The sequence below is a fragment of the Catharus ustulatus genome, chromosome 8, assembly GCF_009819885.2.
Source record: "Catharus ustulatus isolate bCatUst1 chromosome 8, bCatUst1.pri.v2, whole genome shotgun sequence".
Lineage (NCBI taxonomy): Eukaryota > Metazoa > Chordata > Aves > Passeriformes > Turdidae > Catharus > Catharus ustulatus.
The window spans coordinates 11910339-11931688 of record NC_046228.1 but is presented as its reverse complement, the minus strand read 5'-3'; the positions used below and the strand labels follow the sequence as shown (position 1 = coordinate 11931688).

The window sequence follows — 21350 nt, the reverse complement described above, 5'->3', positions numbered from 1 at the left end:
TTTTACTTTTTTCATAGTAATCACTTTAGTTCAGCATTATATTTCTTTCTTCAGAATATGGACAGGTATCTCATCTGCATGGATCACCAATTATTTGGGAGAAAAACAGACTGCTGTTGTATATTAATGCAGTCTAATTTACAGTCAGGCCCTGCTCTATTTTTTCCAGAGTTATTACAACAACAAGTAAACAACTATAATATCCCACACTTTGCCCCAGGAGCAGTTCTGGATACTGCATTTACCTCTGTATTTCCTCAGGGCCCTTGAAAGGTTTATCATAAACTTCTCTGTAGAGACAGGGGAGCTCCAGCATTCTTGAAATCTGGACATCAAACACAGGATCATCCACTTTATCTGGAGAGGCAATGAGAACACATAAGCCTGGCCAGGACTGCCATATAATTTTTTAAGCAAGCAAACCTGAGGCAGCACAACACAGCTTCACAGCCAGTATTAAATTGGCAAAAATTTGTTCACTGTGGTTTTTGTAAAAACAAACCACAAAGGCCAATCCTTCTTTTACAGTTTACAAGGAGGGAAAACGGCCTGTTGTGGTGCATTACAGATTGTGCTTTTGTCTGACAACTTATTTAATCAGAATTTATGATCTCTATTTTACCTTTCAGCAGTCTTTATCCATTAAATGAAGTTAACACATAGTAAGGAGCTTTATTTGGGCCAAAGTGAAAGCAATTTAGAGGATATTTGAGTTGCATGGCTCTCTTTGGTATTATTACCAACCCATGAATGGGTTGTATACACTCATAAATCTTCTGTCTGGAAAGGAGGGCTGAACTCCTGTGCAAATTTCAGCTAGAGCTGAAAAATTTAGACTTTTTAATCTGACTTGCAGAGGTTTTTTAAGACAGGCTTTTCTTCAGTAAAGAAATAATTTTAGTATTATCTCTGAAAGATGTCACTGGAGAAAACCAACTCTTACACAACAGCACAGACACGGAACTGAGAAGTTACGTAAGTGGAAGCTCCCAGAGCATAAGCCGTGGGCTGCAGAGCCCTGCTGCTCAAAGAGCTGCCAGACACAGAGGCAGCACCTGCATGCAGATCTGTGCCTGAGGAACACTTCTCCCTCATCCTGCAGAGCCAGGGAGCTCAGGAGAAGCCAGACTTCAGTGGGACACTGCCCATATGCTACTGCCTGCCCATGGAATGGATTGTACAGGCTGTGACAAACAGTAGCCACTTTTCCAAAGCCCTCAGTGCCCTTGGTGAAGTGGGATACAGAAGGTCACCAGCTCCCTTCCCATGGGCTTTGGCTGCTCTGCTTCAACACAGAGAAATCTGAAAAACAAATCACTCTTGCAGACACCCAATCACAGTACCTGCACAGTATTCTTGTATGCAGGCTAATCAGCTTTTACAGTTTTTCCATGAAAGCCTTGTTTACAGGCAGTCTAATCCCACACATTACATAGTCTGTCTTCTAACCTTATGCTGCCACAATTGGAATAAAGATATACAGATAAAAATCCTTAGAAAAATGAGATGCCAGAAAATAAAATGGAAAATATTCATTTAATTACATACAGTTCAGATATTTTCACAGATTCAGACATCTTAGTTATATCACAGTTATATCACAGATTCATAACACTCACAAAAACATGAAGCCTGAATTTCTCTTTGTTGCCTATAGGTTCGGATTTGACCTCTGACCCTGACAACATCTCCAATCTCCAGCTTGGTTTTCTGGCTTATTGTTTCTTGGAGTTTCTTCATCTGTTCAAACACACTGAGACTGCTGGGTGTGCTTAGATGACCTGTAAGAAGTGAGAGAAAGGGAGTCAGGCACTAAAGTCAATGCATTAATTGTCCTTTTACACTTATCCACCTAAGCATCACAGGAATCATACTACTAAAAACAGGTAAGGTCCCAGGTAGTAAAACTTGTGGGTGACAAAGTTAGTTTACTGTAGTATATCTATTTAAATTGTTCACCTGGGGAAAATATAAAAGGGAGAAGATACTGATTTACCACTGAAAATGTCATAAATGGGTTGTGAAATTGAAACATAAATTTGAAATAGTTTTTGTCATTTCTTGATTTTGTCATGCTAAGATGGATGAGAGGGGAAAAAAAAGTCAGCTGAACTTTTTATATAAAAGAAGAATGAGTCATCTGAGGTGGGGCCAAAGCATTCATGTGATGCGATTTGATGTCTACACTGAGGTGAATGCAACTTGACAGAACTTCACGTTTACATAAGACAACTTTGTAGGACAGTAAATCCTTCATAACTTAAAACCTGATTAATGCTCCAAGTATCCCTGATGACAGTTACAAAAGGCTGGAAGAAAATTTCCTGTGCCCCCTAAGAGCTTTCTTTAGCAGGTACAAACGAATTAATTGCCATTCTTAGCATAGTGTCCATCCAAGCACTACTGATGTATGTGTAAAACAAGAATACAAGGCTGAAAAGCATTCTTGGCCCTGATTCTATTTCAAGCAGTATTTCATGCAATTCCTTTTAATGCATCTGAGTTCCTCATTTAAGTTCCTCAAAACTGAAAACTGATTTGATTGTGTCTCATGTCTCCTTTTTTTTTGGGTTTTTTTAAGAGCTGTGCCAGATCATCACCTCTCCAAAGTGAGAGCTGTCTTACATTCCAGTTGGGACCATTTGTACCACCTGTCATATGATTGTATAAGTATGAATTATCTGTCTGTATAAATGGGCTTGTTCCACAGACATCAGAGTTTTTAACTTTCACATCAAGCCTTCCTTTCTCCACTCTATTAATATGTATCCCTAACACTGCAGATGACACCAGTAAGATTTATTTCAGTAGGATTTGATCAGCTCCATATTAGGGTTGTCAATCTACTACATGGGCTCCCAAGAAGATAGAAAGAATTTTGTACTTTAATCTACAAGAAACAGGGAAGAAAAAGCAAAGAGAGAGCCAGACACTAGTGAGCTGTTCTGTTAGTGAGTGCAATAATACATTCATTTCAAATGCACAATTACTGCACATTTAGGATTTGCCTAAATTGTAAAAGACTGCTGGCATCCTCCCACTGTGTTTGAAGCTACTTTCAAGTTCACTGCTGACAGAGTCTGTATAAGCAGGAGTACAGTAATTTCACGAATACAAGCCGCAGCAATTTGACAAAAATTTTGGTGGAAACCCGGAAGTGCGGCTAATAGTCGGGTGCGGCTAATATATTAATAATTTTCTGACATTTACAACCCCAGACGTGCCAGCCAGAGCGCCGAGCCAAGCACCGGCCAGTAAAAGCCGGCATTTCGCAATTGTTACAGTGTTACCGTGTTGCCCTGGCTCCCTGCAGGCAGCACGGGGGGCGGGGAGAGAGGCGGGAGAGCTCTCTTCTTCCCTCCTCTGCCGCAGCCCAGGGGAGGAGGGGGGGGGGGCGCCGCCATTGCCGCGGCCTGGGGAGCCGACGGGGGGGGGGGCGCCGCCATTGCCGCGGCTCCGGGAGCCGACGGGAGCCCTGCGCAGCCATTGCCGCGGCCCGGGGGGGGGGGGGGAAGTGCGCGCCGCCATTGCCGCGTCTCGGGGAGCCGGCGGGAGCCCCGCGCCGCCATTGCCGCGGCTCGGGGGGGGGTGGGAAGCGCGCGCCGCCATTGCCGCGGCTCGGGGAGGAGGCGGGGTGCTTTGTCCGCTCCCGCCGCCGGCGCCACGGGCGCGGGAAAGCTCCGTCCCCGCCCGCCGCCGCTGCCGTAGGAGCGGGGGAAGCTCCGTCCCTGCCTGCCACCGCGGGGCAGCGCCGACCCGGGGTGACCGAGCCCAGTGGCAGCGGCGGCCGGCCCCGAGCGGCAGCACCGGGCTGGGCCACCTGGCCCCGTCAGCGGCCCCTAGTGGGCCGAGCCTGCACAGCCTTAGCTCAGCCAGTAAACCCCACCCTCCCGCGGTTCTGTTACTAATTGCACGCGGGTCCTCGCTGCGAACGACAGAGCGGCTTATATTCGTGTGTGGCTTATCTATGGACAAAAACCGAAATATTTGCCAACACCCAGAGATGCGGCTTATACTCAGTGCGGCTTGTATTCGTGAATTTACTGTATATGAATACAAACAAAGCAAGGATAAATCCTGAAACCATAATCACAAGGCAAGTCAATGGACTGACTTTGGAAACAGAAGTTGTGGCACATTTCCAGCCTATTTCCTTTACTAGATGAAGTCACAGAAAGAACCTTAACAGGCAAATTCTCTGAACAATGTCACAGCACAGAACTGAAATATCATATTACTCAAATAAGGAAAAGGCAGGGACAGGACATAATGTAATGGTTTCATTTGCATCACCCTTGAACACAACACAAAAACTAATAGAAAATTCCCAAAATGACCCAGACAACATGATGTGGTGGTTTAAATTAAAAAAAAAAAAATTGAACAGTTGAATTTGCTCTTCTGCAAGTTGATCACTTACTAAATTATTTAAGACAGACATAAGTAAAAACATACAGTCAAAAGAGGACTTTTTAATTTGATAAATTACCTGATAAAGGTGTTACTGCTACTGTGGGATTTTTCCAGCAGACACAATTTATAACTCCAGTACTATCATCCACTGCAAAAAAATTGCAAGAATTACAGACTAGGAAAGCAGGCAGTCGTGTTCCAAGAAGCGAAGATACATAAATATGTAGAGAGAAAACTGCCAAGGAATCTCATTGCAACTGGTTTGGAAGGTAGAGTGGGTGTCCAGACTCCACTTACATATCTGAAGCAATTTCCATATTTGTTTCAGACATGGAAGTAGCTCAGCACCAGATGTGCATATGTGCATAGTCAGCAAAGTAACAGGTATATTCTCAAAGAAAGATCATACACTTATTTAAATTATGAGGCTTTAATACATATATTGAATACTATGGAGTTTCAATCTCGTTGACAAGGTCAGGAGAAGAATCAGTGTTGAAGGCTGAAATCAGGCAAATTAAAACAGGAAACCAGGCACAAACCACAGAAGCATTACTGTTACAATGAGAAAAAAGCACTTCAACATCTGGGGATACAACCATGTGAATAAACCAAGAGTGCAGCCACCTGCAGCTGCATTGGTTTCCATGCCAATATCATGCTCAAAGTCTGCTGGTCTTTCCAATATAAGATGATGTCCAGGCAGCAGAAAGGCAGCTCCTCTAGGCAGGAAGGACAGAAGACAGTAGATGCTTGTGGTTCTGCTCTAAGCCAGGAAATCCCAACTTGAAGTGTAGGTGCTGGTGGCATGCATGCCACTTCCGCTGCTGAAAAGGCTCAACACCTTCTCCTGAGCTGTTTTTCCTGTTTTGCCAGTGTCCAATGAAAATAAGTTCTACAATTTCTGCTCCAGGTACTGCATTGGCAATGACAGCAGGAAAAAACAAAACTCAAAGGAAACTAAAATCTGTCAGAAGTATCAATTTTCTATCGATCAAGGGACTGTATATAGATGGCCTGTGCAACAAACACTGTAAATAGAAGGGCACTAAATGTCTGTCAAGGATCATCCAGCCAATGCACCTTGCTTCTTGAATGCAACATCTCCAAGACTGAGATTCCATTCCTCACAAATGGAAACCTGCAATTTTCTTCTGCTTCTTAAACCAGGTCCATGACTAAAAAAGTAACAGCAATGTTTACCATGAAGGTACTGATTGGTACCTGCAGTCACTTCCTCTGTGGACCACAGCATCAAAACAAAAGGCTTTTGCATTGTCTCATGTGTTTTAAAACAATCTCCCTGTTTGGGGGGGTCTAATTTCAAATCATTGTCTTCCTGTTTCCAAGCAGTTTAGCTGCACATTCCTATTAGCAAACTTACAGCACTTAAAAGATGTAGCAATTCCAAATTCCATCACAAAAGTATGCTCCTCTCTGCTATCTGTGTTTTGAACTGCTGTGTCTGCAACTATTTCAGCAGCTTTAATTTTGTACCAGAGCACAGATAACAATCTGTTGGTAGGATTTCCTCTCCTTGGTACAGACAGACAGCAACTATTTTAGTAGGAGTCAGAACCCTCATAAACCATGCCAAGCCATCCATGCAAGCCAGCAATGGCAACAAGAAGCAGGGCAGATGACATTTCACTCTTGCATTCCCACAGTTTCTAGATGTTCCTGCTTGCACCAACCAAGACAGGTTTCCTAAGAAGGGCTTGGAAACAAACCAAATAAGAGTGAAGGATTAGGAGGCCAGACTCCTCCTCCTCAATGTAACAGCTGAAATCAGAGTCCTGGACAGACTGACCTGTACTTGACCACACAAGGAATCTGGTAGCAGAGCAAGGTTCTGAAACAAAGTTTTGCAATTTCACAGATGAAAGATTTGAGCAAAAAGACAAATAACTCCTGAAGTGCAGATGAATGAGAACCCTTGCATTTGTATTTTCATTAGACAAGAGAATGGTTAATCTATTTTAAATGCACTCAAGGGTTCTACAAACTTGAAAACTTCCTGTGCTCCTTGTGCCGCCCTTCCTCATCTCTTTGGGTTTAAACTTTTGTTTATTTGGGTTTTTTGTGGGTTTACTTTTTGTTTGTTTGTTTTTGTCCTGGCTTTTGTTTGTTTGGGTTTGGTTTCTTTGATTCTTGCTTAATTATTTGAGGGGAAGCTCAAAGCTACCAGTTAAATAGTTTAATGAGGTAATTGTGGAAATTTTTATTTCTTTATGACAAAAAGGGTATGGCTTTTGTCAGGCCTGCATGAATCAACTAAGACACTGGTGAATTTTTTTTTTTTAAATTTTAAGTCAACTGCCTTTCAGCCTTTCAAGTCAGTTTTGGAGCACAAAGAAAACCACATGATCGTTGGTTTTGTTAAAAAGGAAAGGGGACATAAGAGTTCAGAAAGGTGCATTAGGTAAAAGATGAGCTTGATCAAAGCTGTGTTTTAATTATATATCTTTCTCCTAACTTATAGTAATAGCAAGAAAAATTAAAATCAGAGTGTCAAAATCAATATCACACAACATGTAATTTTTATTTTTTAAGCCAGGAAAGAGTAAACTTTTTTATCATTGTAATTCTGTCATCAGTTCTGGCTGTAGAGTTTTCAACAGAGAATCTAAGATTCTTTAAAGTGAGTGATGTGTATTCTGAAGCAAACAGATAGGAAATGAGGGAGGAGGATCATGGCAGGGACACAAAGACATTTCAGTTCTCTATCAGAGGAAAAGTACAAAGGGGGAGTTGCTTTGTAAGTCACTTTTAAGCAGATGGAAAGTGAGCAAGTCCTGAGCAGTGTGTGGCACTCCAACTGATGCAACCCCTGTGACTCACCAGAGTCTGTTGAACGGAGAGATGCAAGAAGCTACAAGCAGGAAACTGTCTAAGAAGTTACATTTTGCACTGACAGAGTTGGCCTGCCTGAAAGGGAGGGCAGGCTGGGGAGGGGCACCCTGGCAGGTAGCCTGAAAATTCAAACCAGGAACTGCTGGAACAAAGAGTGGAGTTGGATGTGAAAGGACAGCAGGAAGCCAGGCTTAGTGTGAGCTGCACTTGAAGGTCAGCTGATCCAAGGCCTTAATTCCACTACTCTGTAGTTTCTTTTTATTTCTATTCCTCCACTTTCTGCTTCCGCCAAACATTTTCAACAGGTTTAGTTGTTAAACTGATGCTGAGAGCAGAATGGAAAACCCTTATCCATAGAATTGGTTTTGTCTTGGTCATTCTGATTTTGTATTCCTCTGTTCCCATGAAGTGATAAATGCATTTGCAGTCAATGCCACTCTGCAGCAGTTTGATGCTGGGGAACCTGGGACCTGGTTAATTCGTCAGCTGTATGTTCACAGTACTCCTGAGGGTCAGGAAACTGCAATTTTACAAGCAAGGGAACTGGGGAGGAGAGGCACTCTGTGACTCACCTCCACCAGGTGAAAACCCTGGCAGAGGAAGCCACTGGCCATAAGGGCTTCAATAGGATCTGTGGATTTGGCTTCCCCTTCTTACTGTGAGGTGACTTCCCCCCACCTTTGAAACTTGCCACATCACCATTGCTCCAATCTGTTTTTTCTCCAGATGTAAAAGACAGCTGAACAAAATGACAATCAGATGTTTTCATGTTAATAAAATTCAATACTGGGAAAAGCAATATGGAGGAGACAACTCCCAGCTGGTGTTGGAAAGGACTGGTACTATGATGCTTGAGTTTATTTGTTAAGACACTTACTCTTGTGCATCCAAACACAAACATGCTCCTGACTGCTATTAGAAGCTGGCTCCAAAATATGACAAGACATAAAAAAAGTCAGAAGGGATTTCTAAGGTTCAAATATAGAAGAAGGGATTTCCCATTTGTTTAATACGTTTGCATCTGACCAAAGGGACTGCAAACAGGAGAGGATGGCGGCAGAGTTCAGTGACAAAGCAACAACCAAAATTAAGATTTGCTACATGACCCCATATGAATCAATTACTTTGTGTTAATTATTTAATTGTCTATTTTTGAAGTGGAGATAAACAGTAGCTTCAGTACAGTTGCCAATTAATCTCAGCTGTAGATATACATGATATTAGGATAAGAGCACATTTGTTTCAAGAATACACAATGACCAAATAAGGAAACCTTTCAGTTCCTACAGTAACTAAGATAAAAGGCTGATAAGTGCAAGAAGAGAGAAAGACATTTTCCTTACCTCCATAACTATAAAAGGCATCTTTCTCCTTCGTTTGAACCACTATCCCAACAACATCCACCTGTCTTATTGGATGTCCATTATAAAAGAATATACCTAGACACAAAACATGCTGGATTAGTGACTATTTCTTTCAACATCCTACATAGTCACATTTGTCAGCAAAAATAAAATACTTCCTTACATATTTAATATATCTTAAATTATACAGTGCCTACACAGAAAAAATCCCCTGTATCACTGAAGACTAGGAACACTTAAAGGAGAAACTATCAGCTGTACTTAGGATACCAAAAGCTTGCTTTTGTAGAGTGTCAGAATCTTATTAACCTCTTGTTTTCTTGCACATTTGGATCCAAAAAACAGTTTGTTTGCTGCAAGCATTAGGAGGTGTTTGTTTGTTTGTTTTGTTGTTTCATTTGGGTTTTTGTTTTGCTTTGCTTTGTTGTTTGGTTTTGAGTTTTTTTATATCTTCATAAGGCTTCAGAATAAATAATAGAACACAAAGGAAGCAGTTAGAGCTTCTCACAATGCAGCTGTTCCTGATTAAGGCAGAGCCTCCAAAAGGAAAACTAACATAATTCTGTCTTTCAGAACAGGAGCCATGGGGGCAGGGGGAGAGCAAAGTCCTCTCAGACTGCAGAGTACACTACTGCAGTCATTGTGGACTGCATCCTGAACTTCAGTTTCTGAAAACACACGTTCTAAAAACATCCCTTCAAAGCTATTTTTGTGCATCTATAAAGATAACTTAAATATCATTTAGAGACACGTCCAGGAAACAGTGAGAAATCACAGCCCAGTGGACTCTGGCAGCACCGACGTTGCCTCGCTCTGTAACCCCTTTCAAGGGAGTGACAAACGTTGTTAACAAACACTAATGTAAACATCATACACTGAGACTTCACAGTTCACCAGCAGGAGGAAAATAGGGCAATAAGCTCCAAATATACCCTGTGCTGGCTAGTTTTCAGTGCAAGTGTTTTCTTCAGTTTTCAAATACTGCTGCTTTACTGAAATAAGCCATCTGGGATGTTCAATAACTGTCTTCTGAAAACTAGATAACTCGAGGGACTCAGAAGGGAACATTTGGCTGCATACACCGTGGCAAGTGTTATTCTTACAAAGGGAAACACAGCAGCAAGGGAGTCAGAAAAATGTTCTGTATAAAAAAAACCTTAAATCCAAAATCCAAAAATAACTTGTCCTACATAGCTAGCAGCCTTAAATGAGCCTGGAATTAACTTTCTTCACGCAAGACAGAGAGAAAACACAAAAGTTTCAGAAGAAATCAGAGGTGATCAGCCAAGCAGCTCATAAGCAAAAATTTTGCTCATAAAAATCCACTGCAGTGTTTTGAGGATGCATCTATGGCTATTATCTCAGATCTGGCTACACTAATCATGCAGTCACTGGTCAGGTCTGGCATAGATGATGTTTAGCAGGTCTGTCCACTTGTCTCTCATTTCATTTACCAGGGCACAAATAAACACTGCTACAGAAACCCCCAGTGGAGATGCTCCCAGTGTATGTAGTCATTCACTGAATCTTACAACATCTCTGTGAAAGGTCTGGGCTAGTTTAAGGGTAAGTCTGTGGAGCAGAGCTCCTGATTATGCAAACAAGCAACATGTTATTATGTTTGTTTCCCAGGTAGTAAGCTGAATTTTGGCAGATGACAGAGACCAAATAAAACTGGTTCTCTCCATCCCTATAAATTCACATAGAACTCCACCCTTACTCTCAGAGAAACTACCTGAATTAAATTGAAGAATTAAATTATATTTAACCTATTAAAAGTTGTTGGACTTGATGACTTCAAGGTGTAAATTACTCCTCCTGCCAGTTTATTTGTACAAATTAAGTCCATATTGGTAGCAATAAATATATTCTAAATATTTGAAGCTGAGGACAAACATATTCAGTGAGGTTCCTAATAACCCAGTAATAAACACAGAGAGCAAAATGCCACTAACCACAACAGCCACAGCAGTGCTACAGGGGGCTATGGTACAGACAGTGCTGGTCATGCATTACTGTGCTGTTTGCCATTCCTTTAATTATTATTACCTCCTTTTATGCTATTTGTAGCTTCCCTTCCTTGTTGATAAGCTGTCACAAAGCAGTGCTGCACGATAACTCTGAGAAAAGCACATTTCCATGATGTGATTATGTGTTACAACTGAGTTTGACACCCACTCTCATTGCAAGGCTGCTAAGACAACACAATTGCTGTTTTTATCTGGGAGGTTTTCCAGCCTTCTTGTCACCATTTATAGCAGAGTAATTGGCCAGGTTTACTGCTTCCCTCTGCGTTCTTTTAAGGGATTAGTCAGTGTGGCATCAAATCCTAATGCTTAAAAGTGGAAAGAAAAAACTCATTAGGTCATTCAGTCCACTTCCTCAGGGGCAATACAAAACCATTTTGTACAGTAAATTCCTGGCAATCTGTACAGTCAGGATATAAACAATCACAGTGAAGGGCATCCCACCTTCTTCCTGGGAAGGCTGTGCCATGGTCTAACAGATGTCATTCTAGGGATGTTTTTCCTGACATTCAATCTGTGTTTCTTTCCATTCTTCCTAGTTACAACTTTTTGTTTAGCATTCATTCATTCCTAATTACCATTACTTACTGACGGATTTATAGCCAACCATATATTTAGCTTCAGCTGGTCTTTAAAAGCCCATTAAAGGCAGGAAGCATTGACAACAAACACCTACATTCTTCCTTCCCCAAAAGGTATTAATTTTAGTGGTTTTGTTGTGCTGTCATTTGTTGCCAACAAATAAGATACACTGGAAAATGTCTGGTTTGGTATACAAACAGCATCAGAGAATGGACAAAATTCAGGATGTTGGTTCTAGGAAATTTCATTTTATTTGAAGTTTGGTTTAGAAAATGATGCAGGATTGCAAGCAAACTTAAGTGTGCAGACTGCCAGATGCACAGGAAGTGGAAAAAGCTCAAATGTACCAACTGTAAAGGCTGGTATCTTGACATTACACATACCACCTCCTTAGGATCATCTTAGGAAAAAAACAAAGGCAATAACAAAACTGTAAAAGTCCCTGAAGCAGAAGCCAACTCAGTTAAGTAAAAGAACAGGAATAGAACTAAGAAGGGAAGTTGGGGTAATTTGGAGGTAAAAAAAGAGCAGGACTGTACTTTCTAAGACTGTCCCTGGTATCATGAAATGTTTTTTGGTGTTTATATGGTTAATTGTTCTGAATACATTTTCAGATTTGTATGAACTACTGTTCAAGTCCAAACTACAATCCAATTCTGTTGGCATTGAATTGTGTTGCATTTTGTTTGAAAACAATTAAAATATCTGTAACTGATGAAGAACAGTTTTTACCAGACACGTTTCCTACACCAGTACTACCAGAAACATTTATGATAGTTTAAAAAGGCCTCGAAATAAAACATACACAAACATCAGCAACAGTCTGTACCTGATTACTGCAATGGATTTAAGACAAAAGTGTCCTACCATATTAAATAACAAAGATAAATAGATAGACAGATAGACTTTCTGAAGTCCTTATGTATATCAAAATGGTGGCAAGAAGAGCAAAAAACCCCACCAGTCCTTCATTTCTTCAAAAATAGCACTGCTGCTATCCTTGTTAAAGAAAACTAAAGAAGAATAACAAAATCTACACGGCAAAGCATATTCAAAGTGCCAAACAGGAGTACTTAATCTCCATGGACAGAAAAAAATAAAAAAATAAACCCACAATCAAACATCAAAACCAAACCAAAGCCATACACTGTGTTTAGGCCTTACTGCTTTTGCTCATTAATTCTAAGTTCTTTGGGTTCCTCCCTGATAATCCTGCACCATGTGAAGCTTCAGTTGGGAGTAATGAACCCTTGCACAGCAGAAGACACTGCAGTCTATTTAAAGTCTGTGGAGTGAAAACAGCAATTCAAGGTCAGAGCCGTGCTGCTTCAGCCAAAGCTCACATGTGGGTGACACTGCAGGACACAGACTGCACAGCACACACTTGTGGGGTAAGGTCCAGCATGCAGGCCAGAATTTACAATAAGGTTGTTCCAATGTATGAAGAATATCTAACCTATCTAGAAATTAGGGAGACAAAACTTGTATCTGTTCTATAAGCTATTAATATCTATAGGAAAAAGCAAAATCACACATCCAGCAATGTCATCAACTGTCAAAATTTTCCAGAAAATGTAGAGACAGTGGAAAGATAACAATACATAGGGCCAGAAAAGACCAGACTTTTTTAGAATTAACTTCATCAGAATATAACAAGCACCACCACACAGAGGAAACACAGCATTACCTTAATGAAAAAGAGGTTCTGGAGAGAAAGAAAAGCCATTTTAACAAATATATTTTATTTTTCAGATACATTTCACATACAACCTGTTGTTTTTGGAACTGTTAAAAGGCACTAACATCACTTAGCTTAAGGTTATGGAAAACTACTGATGTTTGTGAAGTATTCTTCAATCCCTTGATAAAAAGCACAACATAAATTAATTATAATATTGTGTGCATAATAATGAGCACATATAAATACATACCTGGCACCTGTTTAGATTCTCTAATTTCTGCAATATCTTTAATATAGAGTCTTGCAAATGCAGAAAATACAGGATCCAACCCCCAGTGCAGAGAAGGTGTCTCTTCCTCATACTTCTCAGACTCAGACTGCATTTAAAACCTGTGAACACAGAAGGACCTGAAATTGTTTTCTACAAAGGTGAAGAGCTGTTCACATATGCCCCAAGTAAATGAAAAAACAGCTCATGAGTTTACACACAAAAACATAGCAGAGCTGAGGATGAGACACTGAAGTTTATCTAATGTAATGTTATATTTATCTATCAATATTTAATGTCTCACCACATGAAATATTCAAAGTATCAATGCTCACGATTTGTTTGAAGTACCGAGAATCCAGCAACAGCATTTTCCCCAGTAACTTCAAATGAGATAGAATTTCAGGGATAGGGATTTTTTCTCTCCAAATCCATAAACAGATAACTAAAGTCAACATTTGTTTAAAAGAGCAGGATTGTGAGATCCTAAGTAGTCACTTTCTGTACAGATTATTTTTATTCCCCTTATCATTTTTTTTCCCTCCCCCAACACATTATTCTCATTGTTTGTCCTGCGCTTTATTGTGGAGTTGAGGGAGGATGACTTTATTTAAAACAAAAGTAGACATCCCTTCTTTATTTCGGGCCATGTAGTCTCCACTAACTTCTAAATTGTCACTCTCCCCTCTTACCCTTTCAGATTTCACAGTTTAATGCCTGCCATCTTCTGCCATAACAGATCCAATTCTCTGCCTATCACAGTGTTGATGTCAAAATCCCCAGCACTCGATTCAGGAAAACCCTCATAAAGATTTGGAAGCTGAAAATACTTTCTATCGGCTTCTCCTGTGTGGATAGCTACATTGTTCCTGTAAGGCTTTCCAGGTCACCTTCCAGTGGGTGTCAGCCCCTCACAGCTCTAAGCCAAAGGTGCTAAGTGGACTGATTTTGAATAGTGTGCAGTAGGACTGAGATTTGGCAGCGCCAGTCTCCTGAGAGGAAGCAGCTCCCAGTGATGTCTGCAGTCTGTGAGAAGCACTGGTAGCTACTGATGTGAAGACAGCACACCATGAATATCACAATAGCACCTTGCCTCACTGAGAAACTACACAGCTTGCTTTCTGCATGGTTTCTGTTCTAATGCTTAAACTTTCATTTGAGGCAAGGGAAAAGAAAAAGGGTGTAGCACAACAAGCCAGAGTGTTGCTGACATCTACTCTATACTGTGTACAGAACTGCAGCTGATAATGCGATTCCTATCCACCTTTTTTTTAAATTTTACTTTAGTAAAAAAAAAGGTTAGTGTTATTTACCCTTCCTTGGACTGGACACTTCTCTGGTGAGATGTTGAAAATACTTGATTTAGTCAGTTCCAGCAGTAACTTCACTATTGAGTAACAAACTGAAATAGTTTTGTTTACACCTGGATTCATGTCTCGCTCCCCACTAGACAGCTCTCCATAACTTTTCCTTTTTGCACTTGCAAGATCTACTCAAGAATGTCCCACTATTCCTTTCTCACTCAAGTCTCTCCATGAAGCACCCTTTTTCTGCTTCTGAATTGAGACACTGCTCAATAGAAATTAAGCTGTTAAGTGTATGATCTTAACACAAGCTGCTCTTCCTCCATATGGCGGTTCTTTGGATACTTGCTACAGTCTATGTCAAATTTAGACCACAAAGTTTCTCAAGGGAACAAATGGTTTGAACCTATATTTTACTTGGCATGCTCATTTTCTTAGTCTCCTCATCTCTTTTTGCTTGCAGTCTCTAGTACAAACTCATATTCCTTTCTGCTTCATGCCCCCCAATTTACTCTGCATGGTTACAAAGCCTGTCACAGCTCAGCACCTGTTTTTCCTCCTAGACAGACAGCAGACTGAGATAGCCAGCCAAAAAGAGATCATCAGGTAACATGTCTGTCTAACTTTTTGTATTTTGGGTAAACAGACACTCCTTGGGGCAAAAAGCAGAAGTCACCCCTGCACATGTGTGCATCTGAGGGGGAATTAATGAAGCACCTCCACTGGTGATTAAAAATATCTGTATTTTGGCGTTTTATAGCCACTTGTCAAGCCTGAAATGCCCAAATGTTAACAGACCAAGTCCAAGCCACACTTTCAGCATCTCCCCAAATTTTTTTACTGCTTCCCTGTTCTGAAGGGAGAACATTTCTGCAGCAAAAGCTCTTTCTATCTCAGAAACTACTGGGAGTTAAATGTCAAATTCTGGAGCTTCCTTCTCACTCCCAGGCCTTATTACAGTTCCTCACTGGAGATATTTACACCCATGAAACATCTTTATGTAGAAACCACTCTGCTTGCTTGAAGCCTGCTACAGGCACACAAGGTTTTACAGATCTGCTAAAGATTCCTTGACAAAAACTAAATCACGCCCCCAGCACTATGAAGGCATCACAGGATTCCTTGAAGTCCACAGGACAAATTTGTTGAAGTCCTGAGTTACAGACATTCCATGCACACCAGGCTGGGACAGTGAGACTGTACCCCAGCCACCCATTCACTTTCAGCAATGCCAGACAGGCACACGAGGGCATTCTGCACAGCAGCCAAAGCCTTCCCTGGCCTCTTCACGGTCCCAAGAACACCACCCAATACCAAGCCTATTTTCTTCCTTCCCTCCCAAGTGGCCAACTTGGTAGCTACATCTGAACAGTGGCCTATTTGAAGCCACAAGTGGTCAGTTGGAAAAAAAAATATATTTAGTGCCTCCAGAATGTACAGCTTGCCTCCAACACTGCTAGTACCAGTTCATTCTTCTCAGTGGTTGTCTGTCTGATCCTAAAGCAAAGCAAGATGTAAACTATTTCCAAAGTATCTATTTCAGTGAGTTTCCAAGATTGAAAGTATGAAAAAACATAATTTCTATAAGGCTGACAAAACTCTTCCAATCATTTATCTTTTGATATATAATAGTATCTTCCCGTAACTTTTTCTTAAGTTGGCACAGGAAGCCTCTCCATCCCGAGGTTAATTAATGAGTCATCCTGGCAAAAGTGGAACTTTCCATTATGCTACAAGTGTTTTCAGCTCTTAACTGGTACCATTGGTGATATGCTATCAGCAAGGAAGATAAGAGCTGCCCTGTACAATCAAGATCCAAGGGGCAAATAGGGTCATTGTGGAGATGCACAGCATTATAATCAATGAGAAGCAGACAGCAAACAATAGACAATTCTGAACAGATACTATATGTACAAATGTTTAAGGATTAAACTGGCTCTTGCTGGGAGATGGTGATCAGGCTTAGGAATATAAACAACACAGAGTCCTAGCAAAAGGTCATCCCTTTCTGCATTTTGTTTTAAGTGCAGTGTAATGACTTCAGGGTTGCTGTAGTGCAAGAATTCAATCCTGTTACAGGAGAAAAAAAGGCAACAGAAACATCTAGTCCACAAGTTCATCAGATAGAAGATACCTATATTCTATTTTTAACTCCAGAAAAAGGCTATGAAGGCATTATCAAAAACAAAAAAGAATTAAGCTCTTCTTGGGAAAATAACTCTGTCTGAACAGCAAAAATCTAAAGCTTACATAGTAGGTATCTAGATACAAATAAACAAGAAGCCTCAATTTGAGATTATACTAACATATTAAATAGGGCTGTGTCTTCCACTCACTGCTATCAGTGTTAGTTATCCTGACTCTGCTGAGAAGTCAACCAAGTCCATAATCCCCAGAGGGATCTTGTGAGCTCAGCAAGGTATTATCCTAGAAGGGAAAGCAAGGAAAATTGGCACCCTTCCCAACCATGCCACCCCCCAATCCCATTTTCTTTCTTCCATCCTAAGCAGCCTACCTGGCAGCCTTGTCTCAATAGCTTCCTATTTAACACCCTATTGATTTATTCAGTAGAATCAACCCTGGCCAATAAATTTCTTGGCTCACATTCTTGTGCCCACTATGTACCCTTTCAAAAAAATGTAAACTGTCTTCTTCCAATCCCAGTGCAATTGAAATCTCAAAGAGGAGTATCTGTTTTAATGTTTCTTGTTGTCTTTTCTCCAAATTTGATTAACAACCAAAACTCTTGGAGAAAATTGCCTTAGCTTGAGATTAATCATTTTGAGCCAAGAAAATGTGTTTGGCCAGAGGCTGTCTGCAACTGCTCTGCAAGTGCTGGCACACTGCTGCAAAAACTCTCTCAAGTTAACTATGAATCAGAAACAGAGAATTTATGCACTAATGCAGGCAACCTAAACATCATACCAGGCTTTCACTCTACTCCAAAGGCTGCCACTGCCATGCTAGCACTGACAATTTACACTGGAAACAGCTCCCAAACTGTTGGAGCTGCCAACCCAGCATATTAAAACAGCTTAAAGCCACCACTGGTTTACTTGAATAAATTAGGCCAGAAACTGTGGCTGTCAAAAACTGCTTCACAGGTCAGCCCTTCCTGCCATGGACAAAGCAACTTGTGGAAAGAAGAGCAGAGTCAACAGCTGGGTTATGTAACACCCTCTGTCATCTGAATTGAAATCATCTGTGTCTGAGTCAACACCCTATGTGACAAATGACTATTATTCAACTCTTCATGATCAGCAGAGGCAATTCCAGCATGGTACAGTCAAACCCACCATTTTTCAGTAAATGTTTTTAATAACCTACAGCCACATACAACATTTTAAATTAAAACCAAATAAACCTATTGGATTATTATACAAGTAAATTTTACTCACCTGGGAAGTAAAGCTTTTGGTTACAGTTAATATGGAACAAAGATTCTAGACATGAAACTCACCCACAGATTTAAAAAAAAAAACATAATTAAAAGAAAGTATCCAACACCAGTAACACGACGAACACTATCACTGAGATCAAAACATGTTACTGAAAGAAAAAAAAAGGCTCCTGGAAAACAGCTGTTGGGAAACTATCAAACAGTAAGGTAAGGTCAGTTTGGATCCACCTCCTACCAAGTTATTCTGTTACAAATCAAGATAGGGCAAGTACTTTCAGTCTTTCATAATAAACCACCTTCTGCTTCTGTCATGTTAAATCCTGTCACTTTTGATGCTACATGCTGCATGTCTTGTAGATCTTATATGTAAGTACAATTCTAATTAAAAGACATAGTTTCAAAACAAAATTAAGAAATCTAGAGCTCCTCTGAACTTCCAGAAGTTTAGCACTTCACAAAATGTTACTTGTACATTGTTCAGACAACAATTTACCAAAAGAAAGAATTACAGGTTTTTTTCCTTGGAGATACTCCTTGAAATTTTAAATGTCCTATGTCTTTTAATTACATTAGTTTCTATTACAGCACACTTCACTTGTGAGTGAAGAGCAAGACAAGAGGCAACCTGCAGCCAGCAGGGAAGCTACCAACAAAACAGAAAGGCATTGCCCACAATGCCCATAAGGCAGGATACAGGTAGGGGCAAAAAAAGCTTTGTTTTATCAACAAACTGACATGGCTGTTGAGTAACAGTCTTCCAGTGGCGTTAATGTCTCCATGTCCTAACTTTAACGTGTTTCCCTCCCTCTGATTTTACCTTTCCACAGCACTGCCTGGAAAACCTTCTGGACAGGTGCATGTGGCTGCAGGAGACCAAACAAACTGGCTCCTCCAACATCCACAGTCTTGGAAGGAAGGGGGACAAAGCTTACTGTCCTAGCTTGCCTCCTTTTGGCATTGAAACTTCTTTTGTATGCAAGCTAAACTTTGTAACAAAACAAACAGTAGAAGTAGCTCTTTCTGGTCCTTGTCCCATGCATTAGATACAGTTTCCCATGGATCAAGAAATCAGCCAACCACTCAGCAGACCAGTAAACTCATATACAGTAGCTCTGTATATGTATTTCAGTAGCTCTGTATATGTATTTCTCATGGCCACCTGTAAGCTTACCAGAAATAAGGTAGTAGACATCCACTATTGATATTCAGAAAAGCTTCACTTCCTATGTGCATTTTAAAGCTATTGGATAATAACATTGAAGTACCTTCTTCAACTAATTCCCAAACCTGTCTCAAGTGAGGGCAGGAAGAAGCCTGTGAGGGTGATTAACTCTCTCTGAAAGCTCTTAATCACTCACAGTGTGCCAGAATGAGCTGAGCTGCAGAACAGACATTCACCGGGAGAGAGGATTCTCAGTTATCAGTGCAAATTAAAAACAAACAAAAGTAAAAATAAATTACTACTTACAAATAGTTTCTTGCTTGGAGGAATAGCAGGATTAAAGCTTTGATAGCAAGAGGATTCCAAACAGGCTGTTGGCAAAGGAAATTTTTTTGACAGGTACTTATGATCAGGAGGTGATGCTGCCCCTCTAGTCAGCCTGGTGAAGCCACAGCTGGAGTGCTGTGTCCAGTTCTGACCCCTCAGTACAAGAGAGACATGGAGCTCCTGGAGTGGGTCCAGGAGATGATTTAAGGAGTGGAGCATCTCTCAGTGAGAAAAAGCTGAGAGAGCTGGGCCTGGTCAGTGTGGAGAAAAGACACATACCTAAAAAGGGACCTTGTCAATGCCTGTAAGTGTCTGAAGGGAGGGGGTCAGGATGATGGATCCAGCCTCTGTCAGTGGTGCTGGGCAATAGGACAAGAGGTCATGGGCAGAAGTCGATGCACAGGAAGTTCCACCTGAACATGAGGAGGAATTTCTGTGCTGTCTGGATGAACACACACTGGAACAGATTGCCCACAGAGGCTGTGCAGTAGTCTCCCTTACTGGAGACATTCCAGAACCATCTGAACAGAATCCACAGTAATGTGGTCTAGGGGGCCCTACTTGAGCAGGAGGCTGGACCCTTCCAACCTTATTCATTCTGCAATTCTGTAATTTATTGACACAAGACAAAGGAATGAATTAACTAACAGGAAAAAGAAAATAAAACCTAATTCGCCCTGGCTTAAGGCAACACAGTTAGCTTTCCTACTCTATTTTAGCAGTATAGTATAGATTTACTGCCTCTTCCTGAATGAATATTTTCAAATTTCAGAAGTTTGCATAAAAGTGACAAGTATTGGTTAATAGCTTTCTGAGGCTACTGTGCCTGTGAACTCCACAAGTTTGACTCAATTTCTAGAGGCAAGCATTCTTGTCCATTTCCCTCCCTCCCCTTTCAACTGGTTTATGCATCTGTTCTAAATTAGAACAGCTTCTGGAATAAGTCAGAATTTATATGAACATTCACAGCACTACAGAGCACTCCATTACAACCTGAGACTTCAAAATAATTAACCTATGATTTGGTCTAGGCACACAATTGTGATTTGAAGTTTTAAAAATATTCCTGACACATACCAAAGCTTTAGATTATGACAGACTCATTTAATGTTCTGAAATCCATCTGCATTTTATTTTGCTGTGGAAGTGAATCCTTTAACTGTATCAGAACACTGCGAGACTGTGCATGGAACACAGTGTCAAATAGACCAGTTGTTGATATATACAAAGTAACTCAAATTAGAATAATTTTGAAATCTCAGATCTATTTAGGACCATCATAAACTTTGTGAGAATACCCTAAAGGCTGAGATTTCTCATTTGGAGTGCTTTTGGAAGATCAAGATCTAATTGTTACTCTTTGAAAGATTAAGTTAGCTTGGCACTGATCTTTGATTCTAGTCCAGCTAATTTGTTGTTTGGTTTCCCTATGTTATTCCAGAATTTTTTTTTAACCTTCAAATAAATATTCATAGCACTTCGTGTCTGAAGCCCCTTCTTGTAGAGAAATGTTTAAACATCCCAGAAGTCAAATCTGTGCAGAATGTAAGGTGTGGGGGCAGGGGGGAAGCATTGAGCCTATATATTATAACAGTATTATCTGCTTTACTGGGAGAAGTTTGAAGAATAAAGTAATAAATTTGAACAGAAGAACAAAGCTTTTGTTATGCTTTTTTAATGCTCATCACACAGGTCCTCTGAGCCATCATCTAGGAAAAGTATCAAAAGGGTGGGTGTTTTGTATCAAAAATGGTGCAATTCCTAGCCTGCTACTCTCTGAATTCCTTTGCAACTGGGCCTTCTTTCTGAGGACCAGGCTTTTACACCTGAAATTAAGCACAGGATTTATTAGTCATACCCAGGCTGCTCTGAACTGGGCTTTAAACAGAAAAATTTTAGAAATACCAAAGATGTACAGATGTTTCTCAGTTCCTTAAGACAAATTGTACTGCACTTGTACAATGGTCCT

At 40.6% G+C, this 21350-nt stretch overlaps 1 protein-coding gene across 1 annotated transcript in view; it reads right to left on the bottom strand.

Annotated features, from left to right (window-relative positions):
* Positions 1 to 21350, bottom strand: part of STN1 (STN1 subunit of CST complex) — a 45036-nt gene that overhangs the window by 16152 nt on the left and 7534 nt on the right. Inside the window, exons 2-6 of the mRNA XM_033066634.2 lie at positions 13171 to 13310; positions 8610 to 8705; positions 4490 to 4561; positions 1620 to 1781; positions 246 to 357 (exon numbers count right to left, since the gene is read on the bottom strand). Of these exons, the coding sequence (XP_032922525.1) occupies positions 246 to 357; positions 1620 to 1781; positions 4490 to 4561; positions 8610 to 8705; positions 13171 to 13303 (575 nt within the window). The 5' untranslated portion in view covers positions 13304 to 13310. The remainder of the gene's footprint in view (positions 1 to 245; positions 358 to 1619; positions 1782 to 4489; positions 4562 to 8609; positions 8706 to 13170; positions 13311 to 21350) is intronic.